Source organism: Harpia harpyja, chromosome 9 (genome assembly GCF_026419915.1).
Source record: "Harpia harpyja isolate bHarHar1 chromosome 9, bHarHar1 primary haplotype, whole genome shotgun sequence".
NCBI lineage: Eukaryota > Metazoa > Chordata > Aves > Accipitriformes > Accipitridae > Harpia > Harpia harpyja.
In genome coordinates, this window is record NC_068948.1 from 10,679,198 (window position 1) to 10,692,395 (window position 13,198).

The window sequence follows — 13,198 nt, forward strand, 5'->3', positions numbered from 1 at the left end:
TGCTGAAACTAAATACTGAGGAGAGGGCAACTATGCTCTTGAATAATTTAAAACAAAATAAAAAATTAGTTCAACCCAAGGTCAAGTTGGGTATTTTACTACCAGAGTACATCTGCCACCTACAGGAAAGACCTGCAGAATGGAGACAAAATGCTAGAAGAAATAACTCAGAAGAACTTGGTAATTACAGTAGGTGAGCATCTCAAGATGTGATGCCATGACAAAAAAAAGGGAGAAAAAGCACTTATACATTCCTTCGGACATATGGACACAATAGGTGTAAGGTGGTAATCTTACCTTTGCAAGGGACACTGGAATGCTTCATCCTGTTCCGGTATCCACATTTTTAAAAGAATGTTGAAAAATTGGACAGGGTACAGAGAAGAGCCACAGAAGTTATTTAAAAGGAGGAGAAAATTTCGCACAGTATGAATCAAAGAACCTAAACTGCTTTGAATATTAAAAAGATTGAGCTGTGTACATGAAGACTCCAGTGTTCAAATAATAAAAAAATACTAGCGGTTTTAAAAGTTTAACATAGAAAAGTACAACAAAACTAATAGTATAACAAAATTAACAGCTGCAAAGTTAAGACAAAAGTCATATTCAAAATGAAGTAAGTTTTATTTGTAAGGAAGCTAACCATCAGAACAAACAACCAAAGATGTGCTTAATATTCCACCTTTTCACTTTTTATAATCCAGATTATGTTTTTTCAGACACACATTTTGTACTTCCTTAGTACCATACTTAAAGACTAAGTGGATGACACATAACGCCCTATGATTTATGGAGCCAGATGTGCTTATTAATTAATCCTGCCGACCTCTGACTTTTTGAATCTGTCAGCTTGATCATCTTGCCAAAGGAGAATAGTATAAGCAAGATGGCTAGACCTATCCACAACATGACAGACATTATCATGTCCCACTGCCCAGGGAAGTGGTTGAGTCACCATCCCTGGAGGTATTCAAAAAGCAAGTGGACAGGGTACTCCAGGGCATGGTTTAGGGGGCATGGTTAATGGTTGGACTTGATGATCTTGAAGGTCTTTTCCAACTGAAATGATTCTATGATTCTATGTATCTCCATGCTACATATTGACTTGAAGGCTTCTTCTAAGAAGTTTAAGATACTGCAGAATATGAAATACCACTGAAATTAGACCGCTGGTGGCTTTGTCGTGATTTTTCCAGGAAACCAAAGATGTAAGTATGTTAGAAACTTTGTTATCATCACTGGCATTTTGTTTTATTGTACTCTTTACAAAGAACATCAAATTTGTCCTTGCAAAGAATCCAATCAAGCCTCCATCCTGAGGCTCCAATTCATTCGTTTCTGCAATTCCATTTTCCCTCTTCAGGTCAAAACCTTTTAATGCAATTAATAATTGATTCACATTCATACAATAAGGCTGGTTTCTTAAAAAGCTAGAACTAACACAATCTTTCATATCCACAGATCAGATTGTTTGGAGCTTAAGGAGCAATGACACTTATCAATAACATTGTCATGCAGATATGTAACAGTAACACCACAGATAAAAATATCGGTGGAAGTTTTTAATTCAAAATTTGGTACTTACTACTTAGAGCAGAAAGATAAGAAAAGAAAAAATACAATGGTTTTGGATGAAGTCAAAGCAGAAACAAAAGAGAATGAAAATGAACTACAGCAAGAATTCAAGAAGTAAAGGACACTCCCTAAAATAATGTAGCTTTTTTCCACGTAACAGAAAATGAATAATCGTGACAATAAAAAGAATAAACTAATTGAAAAAAGATGAGCTGTTTCAAATCTGGCCATGATGTAGCTGAAGTTCTTGCTATTATATTTATAGACAAAGTAAAAACCACATCACACAGATAGAAGAATTTCTGCTGAAATTACAGCAACCTCATGAGACAGTATGCTGTGCCATAAAATACTGTACAAAGCTGCCATCCATAACAGAGAATAAAATCTATGAGCTGAATGAAATCCACTCTAGACTGCTGCTGCTCCCTTTCTCTTTTCCAAAATGATTTAAAATTAAAGACTGACTTCTGGTCACTTGCTAGTTATTTGCAAGTCATTCTGTTCAGTCACCACTGGTCCTATTAATCCAAAGGAGAGTATTCAAGGACATGTATTTGCTACTGCCATCACCAGCTATCTGTCCCACTCAGAAGGAGTGTAAGGCAGAGGAGGCAACTTAACTTGTGGATGAAGATGCATTTATGCCAAGACAGCATTTTATACTAAAAAAAGGTGAGGCTTTTGTTCTGCTGATTCTGCTGTAAAGGTGGGAAACTCCAGAAAATAAAAGTGGACAGCACCCTACAGTCTTTTGTTTTTAAGGGTCTGGGCAGGTATGGTTCCTGGATTAATGAGGATGGAAAAGCTGAATTGCTGCTATGAATGAGAGGCCTGTTAACAGACCTGAAAACTCCCATTAAGTAGCTCCCAAAAGCTGGAAGGAACATCAGCTTTGAAAGCTTCTGTTTAATCCTCCAGTTTGGTACATTACCAGGAGTTGGCTCTGACGCTCAGAGGCATCACTAATATCGACATGTCTTTATCCATCACTCTCCATGACTTTACATGCAAACTTTTCAGAGACCTTCAATCAAAATACCTGCTTTGCCTTATTATCCTGATTTCGTGGTGAAGTAAGATTGCACAAGTGGCCAGGTACTATTTAAAAGGAAGACAGTGCCATATGGCAATTGTAATTTGTATAAACAAAAACATGACATTTAAACTGGTGGTTGCTTTTGTCATTTGCTTTTTGAAAGCCAAGAGTTTACATCAGATGGAGTTTAAAGTAGCTAAATGAATGTAATCTGGAAAAGAAGCCTGCACATGTCAACAGCTTGACTTTGCCGCAAAAGGTGACAGAAGTTAGTGGCCTGCTGCTGTCCAGGTTATTTTCCACGAAAGAGAGAGCTGAAAGTAGCATTTCCTTTTAGCTCTGTTTGGGTTTTGGTGGCTTGTTTTTCAGCTGACAGGGGAAGGAAAAGGGAGTGTGGTTACTGACTGACTTTTTTTTTTTTTTGTACAATGCCCATAATTTTTCCTCCAACCACTACTTTACTTGCAAGGTTCAGGAAATTTGTCCCTTGTTTTTACAGGAAGCTATCAATTTGAAATTTACAAACAAACCAGTCAGTCCTCTGAACCAAGCACCTCTGGTCAAACTCCCATAATTTTACTCTACAGTCATATTATTAAACACTGTATGAGTATTTTGCACCACAATTAAAAATGCAAACATGGTTTCTCAAGCAAAAATAAGTCCTAGGTAGAAAGAACCAAATTAACTGTATGAGCATTAATTCCCATCTCTTTTTTTTCCTCATTTGTTTAGGCTTACACAGGTATGGGAGCCTTTACTCAAACACTAGATTCTGCTACTCCAAGATTCACATAAGCATCGCTTTGCCCTGATAAAATAGTCCATGACCAACAGTTTCAGAAATATGTTAGTGACCCAGAGGGCTGGGTTCACACTGTGCAAACAGAGATATCTTAGTGCCCATCTCACAGCGTGGGGCTATGCTGCCTGCCCCATGCAGGACTGAAGGTCCCCATGGGTCCCATGTCACACACAGCAGCCTCCAAAGGTCTCTAGCATTTGTCTGCAGGTGCTCCTGTTCAGGCGCTTTGATCTAGTCCCAGGCGTCTGGCACTTCCTGGAAATCAGTTCTATTTCCAGCATCTCAAGCAAAGTATGTAAAAAAAACCCTGAATTAACACAAGTGACTTTCAAAGACCTTAGTCAGCTCTCCAAAAGGTCAGGGACAAGCTATGATTTTGAAGAAATGGAAGAAGTGGCTTCAAAATCAAGATTCATATGATTTTCTTCTTATTTCTAACTATTTTTGAGTTGGCTTACAAGTTCTGTTAAATGTAGTAACTCTGCTGTAAATGACAAAACATGTTCCTGAATGAATGCTTCCACAATCCCCATTTCATTTTGGTTTCCTGAAGATCACCTATTTCCCTCTCACTTCTTTCTTAGCTGCTCCTCACTGCTTTCCCTGCATTTTTTTTTTTCCAATAAGCAGTCCTGCACACAGACAGGACCAGCAGTTATTGTCACAAAGCAACAGACGTTACTAGCAATAACTACCAAACCATGTAATATTTCTTGTATTTAAAAATTGTGTTTCTATTTCTTACAGAATAGTGCATCGTCTCCACCATGCCGCACCAAATGAGAACTGTCCATGAAGAGCACTAACCCAGAGAAAATTAATTCTGATTTTTTTTTGAATTTATAAAATATTCACTTTTATCCTTAATAGGTATTGCTATTTTGACAGCAGTAAACATAAAAGTGAAGGATGACTGGCTTAATTTCTCATTCAACAGCTAAGCCAAAGAAAACCAAGAGTTTTTTCTGAAACAAAAGGAGGAAAAAATAAATCTTAAAAAAAAAAAAAAAGAAAGAAATCAAGATTGCCCTGTGAAGGCCTTTGAACTACAGCTTTGCAATTACATTCTTCAGAGCCAAGGCTGGCACAAGACAGTTTGTCATTCTGGCACCGCATCAAATTTTCTGCCAACTACTTCAAGCATCAGTTGCTTGCACACAACGTTTCATCACTGAAACAACTGAAACAAACCCAACCCTGTAAGGATGATGAAACAAGTTTTCAGGCAGCACAAAATAAAACCACTGATCTGTGTCTTCTAAGAGACACACCTGATTCCTCATGTTTCCTCCCTGTAGCAGTGCTTCCCTGGGACTGAGTCCAGGCTAATAAGCACAGCGGAACTCTAATTAAAGTTTGTGCTGTGCTCAGTTCTGTGCCTCATCTTTGAGGCTGCTCTAGGCTGAAAAATTCTGCATTCACAACTGTACACACATACACAAAATACACTACCAGAGCGCCAGTGGATGTATTAAGAAAAAAATTTTTTTAAAATCGATGGTCAAAATCCATTGGAAGATTTTTTTTCCTACACACAGACAAAAATAGTCCATTCTACTGGCTGATTATGCAATGATTACATCTGTAATGACTGGGATTTCTCTCAACATACAAACTCTCATCCAAGAGACACTGTCAAATTCCAGTATTCTCAGCTATTTGCCATCACTTTTCCCCCTCCCCAAGTCACCTCAGTTGTCAGCCCTGAAAAAAAGGTACTGCAGCATTACAGTGGATCCACTCTGCAGTGACAGTAATTGTCAGAAAGCCTGGCAAACCACATGCAAATTCACCAGAACACCAAAGTTACTACAAACACTTCTGTTAGCTTTCCTACCTGTCCTGGTTTTGGCTGGGATAGAGTTAATTTTCTTTCTAGTAGCTGGTATAGCATTGTTTTGGATTCAGTATAAGAAGAATGTTGGTAACACACTGATGTCTTCAGTTGTTGCTCAGTAGTGTTTAGTCTAAAGTCAAGGATTTTCCAGCTTCTGATGCCCAGCCAGCAAGAAGGCTGGAGGGGCACAAGAAGTTGGGAGGGGACACAGCCAGGGCAGCTGACCCAAAGTGGCCAAAGGGGTATTCCATACCATATGACATCGTGACCAGTATATAAACTGGGGGAGTTGGCCTGGTAGAGATCGCTGCTTGGGACCTAACTGGGCATCAGTCGGCAAGTGGTGAGCAATTGCATTGTGCATCACTTGTATATTCCAATTCTTTTATTGTCATTTAATTATTGTTATTATTATCATTATTAGTGTCTTCCTTTCTGTCCTATTAAACTGTTCTTATCTCAACCCATGAGTTTTACTTTTTTTTTTTTCTCCTTATTCTCTCCCCTATTCTCACCGGGTGGGGGGGAAGTGAGCGAGCAGCTGCGTGGTGCTTCGTTGCTGGCTGGGGTTAAACCATGACACTACCCCAATCCCTACTTCTAGAAGGCTGTGTCACGCACACAGTTTGGCTCCAAGATCTTAAGCTCTCCCTGTATATCACATGAGATTCAAATAAAGAATTAAAAAAAAAAAAAAAAAGATAATTGAGCCAAACACAAAAATTATAGCAAACATTCAGTTACTAGTTAACTCTGAAAACAAACATTTCAAAGCAGCAGCTCATCAGTTAAGCAGGAATCTCTGCTGTGGTGTGTTCTTCATTCCCCTATGCCACTTGCTAGTCTCCTTGCAGAATAGGCTCCCTTTGAGCTGCAAAGCATAAAGGAAATGGAAATTTCCACTGACAGGTTCCCCAGCTTTTGCATTTTTGCATAATATTGATAGTGCTGCACAACACAGACAAGTGACTGTTCTTTCATCTTACTGTAACAGACCTGCCTCTTTCCAACACACCCAGGCAAGGTTCTTTTCTGGCCTCACCATCTTGACATTTCTTTCATGTTTACCTCAGGAAAATATGAAAAAGCTTGGCAAGTCTCTAATTAGGGTCAAAACAAAGCTCTTTTCCCCACATGGCTAAAAATACATATTTAAAAAAATTTAGTAAATTTGCATATCTGTTAGATGCTAGTATAAACGTATCCACATTTTCATTCCAACCAAGGACAGTGGACATTAGACAATATTCAGAATGCATTAGAAAGAAGTCTAATTTGAATAAAGTACTAAAGAAAACAATCCTGTGTTGGACAATAGCAGTTGATGGCCTGGTACTTTCTAATATGTAGGATCATTTGAAAGCAAATAGTTTCAAATGGTTCCTAGGAAGTTTGTGCCAGTGCTGTGTTTAAAGAAAGACTTCTTCCTAAATTTAAGACTATTAAATTCTTTCAAGCACTGTAACAGCCTCTGCTTCTCACAGAGCTTCTAAAAGCAAGTTTGAGATTTTTCACAAGGGAAATACCCACTATAAAGCCATACATACTTTTTTAAAGCTTGTATATTAATGAATTCATACATAAGCAGGAGCAATGTCCTCCTAAAGCATTCAGAGTGTGAAAGTCTGTTGCTCAGAAACTGTGGTAACTCTGTCATGTACAGAAGCTGCAAAACTATCAAAATAACCATCAAAACACAAGAAAGTACTAAATATTGAAAGAGACAAATAATGTACGAATATACATCCAAATTGTAAAGAATACAATGCCAAAATAAGCCAAAACCAACATTCAGCCACAACTCTACATTTTTAAATTTCCTACTAACTTTGCCAAAGTAATCTCCCATAGGTGTTTTATCAGCAGCCTTCGATCTCCCGCTCTGTACACACAACAGCAGAATACAGCTGTCTGAATAACGAAGATACTCCCACACTCCTCTCAGAGTAACAGCCCTATTAGAATAATGACTGTTAAAATCACTAAGCAATACCAGGAAGAAGGATAGTCTTATCAGTTAATGGAAGTCAGAAGCTTCCAGTTCTCTTCTCACTTCTGTTAGAGGTCTTTGGTATAATGATGGAAGAAGCATTTCATCTTCAGTACATAACTGAAAGAATGAGACTTGCGAGATCATGACAATTAACTTCTACCGCTGTTGATCTGGCAATGTGAACCAAAGCAAAAGCATTTGCAGTGTATTCCATTTGCCTTTCAGGTTGAATTCTGACTGCATCATGTTGCTCCATGCTGTTTAGGTAGGGGATTCAGAGTGTGACCATTACCCTAAAAACCAAAATACTTAACTTTAAAAAAAAAAACAAAAAAAAAAACACAAAAAAAACCCACCACACCACAACTGGTTGGATTTTTAAGCCCTCTCTTCTCTAAAGATCTCTAACAGAGTGCTATGCAGAGACAAGTAACACTGCACTCAAAGTGGCAATTCTTGTCACTCAAATACCGTCAAGAAGTCAGAGTAGCTGAAAGGACCTACCAGTTACACACTGGTATCTACTGCATTATTTGGGGTGAAAGGCAGAGAACTGCATTTAGGCTTCTGAATTATGTATATTTTCAACATATTGTCAAAGTGTTCTGGTAGCCAGTAAAAGTGTGCCACAGGGCTCAACAACAGAACAAAAAGGTACAGACATGCAGAACCAAGGGTATGCGAAGAGTCATTAAACTGACTCTTCCAGAGATACAACTTCAGCTCAGTCATGGACACCATGCATACCACTCTGTGGTCTCTTGATAAAAAGTCTTGGTCAAACTTACTTTGAACATAAGCCAGATCTAGTATTCACTGTGAAACCACTCGCATCACACCAGGAAAACCATCATGTACTTTGTTTGACACTGATGCACTTACACATGCTTGTTATCATGCACTTGTACATCCTACTAGCATGTAGAGAACTATGTGGTATAGAAAGATGGTCTTCAATTGCTGTTATCAACTATCAGGCTGTTGTGATGCTCATTAAACAACCAAGCTGGCAACAGAAACAGAGACTACCTTCTCTCTGCAGCTGCTGTTTTTCAGCTTGCCAGGAAGATAAGTGGTGACAATACTGGCAGAATGGAGACAAAAGGAGCAAAGGCAAGACAACCCAGTAACGTTCCAGCGGTTCCACTGGTTTTGTTTTGCAAGCCACCTGGATCTCACCCACCTACAGTCACAGTTCTCAGTCCATCTAATCTATCTACCAAGTACTCTTAGGAAGAGGTCCTCAATAGAGCATGCATATACATGCCCAGGGTACAAAGCATTATCTAATTCCACATTCCAGTCTCATTTTTAGACATCATTTAGGCTTATAAACAGTTACTGCAAACGTGCAAATAGCAACATTAATAAATTACATTAAAAACAAATTAAAAAAATCACACAGAAGCCTAAAAACCTCTGTGACTGGTCTCCAACAGTACTTACAAAATTACTGTTATAAAATAAAACAGAACATAGGCACATATGTATCCATACCGTCCAAAGAAGTTGATGTAAATATTGTCCTTGAAGCTGACAGATCTTTTGCTAGAGTGACTTAACATGTTGATTTTGCGACCTGTGTTTATGCAACCCAATCTGAAAGTTTAACTCATAATACAGCATGGAAATAGAGACTTGTACAAAAGGAATGTGCACTGCCAGCAGTTCTCTTCCTAAAACTCTTCATATTTGAGAACACATTAAGCATTGCTAGTCAATGTTTAATAGTTAGGTGTGCAAGCAATTCAAAACACCTGATTTTCACAGAAAGCACATAATTTTTTACACTACTACTGGATGATTGTATTAATCTGTGTAAGAAAATATATGTAGCATGGCTGTCCTAAAGAAAAAAAAAAAAAGAAACAAACAAAAAAAAACCAGCTTGAGAGAACAACAGGCTACTGTAAATACAGCATCTGTCAAAGTTAAATAACTACAGGCTGCATTTTTATCCACTTCATCCACAAACAGTAATTGCTGGCATTAGCAGGAAGTTTTTCCTTCCAAAGAGAATCTACTAGAAGACAATTTTAGTTCTATTTAATGTAGTTTAATCTTGCTACATTTCAAAGCTCATTCTGCTGTTAGCATTCAAAATAAATATAAGTAAACTCAGCATAAACAACACTCATACACAATCTTAAACAACAGTAGAAAGTAAAGTTCAAAGACCAAACATAAAAACAGATTTGCAGCTATTTTTAACAGAGTGAGGATTTGTATGAACTTACAGTAAGATTCCAGTTGATCTGCGGTATTCTTGTGTGAAGATTTAGACTGAACATAAGCAACAGAACTCCAGTAACCACCAATGCACTACAGCTCACAAACTCAAAGAAATAAAGGCCTTCGCAAGGGGAGCATTCCATGATGGTCTCTATGCAGATGAATGCAATCAGTGCCAAAACCTAGGAAGAAAAACAAGTGGAAAAAATATAAATAGATTTCCACATTTTGAAAGTAGCCACAAGTATTCCTGAAATTTCCATTGGGAACATGATCAGTTTACACTCAGGAATGTGTGATTTTAGTTTATAACGGGGCACTGTCTAAAGAGCAAAAACAAAAGCAAATTAATGCAAGACTTTCTGGAAATCTCCTGTTCAATAAAGTATATTTCAGCAAAATTACACAGAGTCTAACATCAAAATGACTGAGACACCCAGAAAGGCATGAAGCCCCTTCAGGCCATTGGCTTAATATGCAAGCAACACCTCAAGCATTTTATTTCATTTTTCACTCATGATATACTATTCCAAAACTTTAAGATGGAATGCATGTGTCTATTGGCCCAACCTCAAGCTAAATTAGATAGTATTAATATAGTGTGATTGTGAAAGACATTACAATAAAGCTATTATTTAAAATTCATTACCAACTTGGGATCTAAATAAATTCAAAGTAGAATAGATTCAGGATCCCTACCAGCCTCCAAAAATGCCATTTTCATGTTTTTTATCATCAACATGCTGTATTTCATACAAAAATGTATTTTATCATTCCCTTGTAAGACAGTGTGAGCAGCTAATAGATGAAGGAAGAACTCCTGGTGCTGCAAATGCATACATCTAACTGGGATAATGGTTAATCACACTAAATTCAGAAGGTATCTTGGTAGAGTTAACACAAATGCAGATTTTTGCAAGACAAGAGTTTAATTTACTATTTAGGATAAAACAGTGAAACTCACTATACTTAAAAAAATCTGCCCAATGGACAAAACTAAAATATATAAAAACTATACACCATTATTAGCTATCACCGACAGCTACCACTTAGATACCATTAGATACCGATTACCTACCACAGAGTATTCAACTTACACATGTAAGTCTACATTTCAAACTGATTCTTCTTTAAATAATACTGGTAAAAGAAAAACAGTTGCATGGACAGTTTTGTTTTGGTTTTGGGGTTTTTTTAATTTTCCACGGCAAGCAAGGAAGGCCTTAAGAGTGTTCTGCTTTGGTTTTCAAGACAACACCACCACCCCCCACCCACTTACATTTTTCAGAAGGAATTCACTTTTTTTGCTCTGCCACAAAATTCTAACGAGACTGTAGTAAGTCACTTCAATTTGAGGATGAAGAACTCAGGGAGATAGCCTCCTCAGAGGTAAATATTCCATAATTTGAAGGTTTTGCACAAACAAAACCTAAGTTTAAAAGATTGACAGAAGCTACAATACAAATCAGTTTCTGCTAAATCCTTCTTCGCCAATTTCAACAATGTTTTGCAGATACAGTTTCTTCCAGCACTTTTTATGCTTCATCCATTAATTTGTCTTTGCCTCCTACAACAAAACTAGCAAAATGAAAAAAAAGGATTTTGAAAGAAGTTACCATTTTTGTCACCAACATCAGCAGTAATTCTAAGCAAAGGACAATACCCCACATACTTTGTTTGCCACAGACTTCAGAATACAGTAGCTAATTTAAGTTTAAAAATTGATTAAAAGAAAGCAAAAGTTTTAATCAAAAAACTCACACTTGGGTAGAAAGTCTCTCACAGTTCACTTAGCATGCTCTCTTAAAAAGAGCACATGCCATACTAATTTTTAGCAGCTAATAGAGCAGGCCAATTCACATCACACAAATTCTGAACGGATACCCAGTGACTAAACACTTAATTTCAGATTTTATCTTTGACATTGAATAGCTTTGGAAAAAAAGAAAAAGAATATGCCGTGAAATGGAACATTCAGAAAACCAGAATCAAAGTCAAACTATGATTTCAGCAATGACACACACACAAAAATACTGTCCAGAACACAGCTTCACTTTACAGTATTATCATGTAATGAAGTCCACCTTTTCTGTGAACACAAGCCTCATAACTAAAGATTATATTGAACACCATTTAAAAAAAAAAAGTAAAGGTCTAAAAAACGTCTTAGCCATTTCAAGCAGGATCAGTACCAACGCTAAATGTTAGCTGGCAAAACTTTGACTTTTAGATGTTGCAATATAATAAAGTCTCCATTGTTCTTGCCACTGTTTTTGATATATTATGACACTTCTAAAATTTTTATTCTTTTAAGAAATAGTTCTCCAATATTCTCTAGAAATACTGCAGTACAAGCCCAAATAGAATAGGTTCATCTTCTAAAAACATGAACAGCTCTGAATTGTGCCACTAACATTAGGCTGAAGGAGCCAAAAACTGGCATACCAATTGCTGCACTGGGCACCTGCAACGCGGCATGTGGAGTCTCTGCTGTTTTGCTGATAAAAACCTTACACTGACTCTTCTCCATACCAGATGGCATTGCTTCCTCAAGGCTAATGTACCAATCTTAGCAGTCAAAGCTCAAAAAAGATGAAAGAGTTTCTTGCATACAGCATTAGAACTAAATTCTGTACTGAAGAGGCACTTGGAGCAATGAACTCTTACATACTCCCAAGCTCAGAATTAATAAATTTCAGAGCAATTCTACCTTAAGACTTCATTTTATCCCTTAAGAAATTATAAAATACATTTACCTGTGACACACCCTTATAAGAAAAAAGTGTTAGTTGTGTACACTTAGGTTTGACTTAACCCAAACCATTTCAAAAGCAAGTAAAGATGTGCCATCAGTTTAAGTAATATGCAGCGGCATTAGTGTACAGTGGTCTGGGTTGTGGCAGCCCACGTCTATTGATATGTTTATCAGAAACGTTGGGAGAAAACCTTAATTGCTTCAGTTTATGATGGAGGTTCTGGCCACAAAGCACAGGCTATGTTTTGGAAACTTGCACAATAACCGACTACTAACAGGAGTATTATCATGACAGAGTGGATTGGCACATCTGAACACTTGTTGATTGAGGGGACAGGGAAAGGAGAACATTCCCATGCATACAATTTGTTTGTAACACTTTTGTACTTCAAGTAAGATTCCAACTAAATGTGTTACTACTTTTCTTGCAATAAAAATATATTCCACCCTTCTCAAAGATTATCCATCCTGCCAGTGCTACACAATACCTTCCTGTTAACTGCCCATTATTTGCCTCACGAATGCTATAGCAAAAAATGAAATCCAAATTAATCACCACATCAGAAAAAGCTATCCTCTCACAGAAACTTCCCTTTTCATAAACAAAATAAAAACTTGTCTTTAATATGAAATATTTTCTCTTTGAAACATCACGGGAATCTTGTCCTCCCACAGATTTATGCCTCCTACAGAAGCATCCCTCTAATTAACTACAAGTAATGAGAATCTTCTATAAAAACACACTAGTGCTGCTTTCACTGGCCATTCCACACAGACATTAAGCTAATTTTGTTTCTAACAAAAATGCAAACTACTCTGAACACACGAAATGAAAGTGAAATACATTATAGAATCAAACCCATTACTTCCTCAGACAGCTACACTACTTAAAAGCGTTGTGTAAATGCTGCAACATGAGCCAAAGCAGCTTGCCAAAGGCCATGGTTCATCCAGTGACCAAG

At 37.4% G+C, this 13,198-nt stretch overlaps 1 protein-coding gene across 4 annotated transcripts in view; it reads right to left on the reverse strand.

Moving 5' to 3' along the window:
* The window catches only part of CMTM4 (CKLF like MARVEL transmembrane domain containing 4), a 60,373-nt gene that overhangs the window by 30,922 nt on the left and 16,253 nt on the right, over nt 1-13,198 (reverse strand). For all 4 annotated transcript variants that reach the window (XR_008236808.1, XM_052798226.1, XM_052798225.1 and 1 more), the window contains exon 2: nt 9,487-9,663. Coding sequence is in view for 3 of the 4 variants with exons in the window: in XM_052798226.1 (XP_052654186.1) it covers nt 9,487-9,663 (177 nt within the window). In the remaining variant the exon portion in view is untranslated. The remainder of the gene's footprint in view (nt 1-9,486; nt 9,664-13,198) is intronic.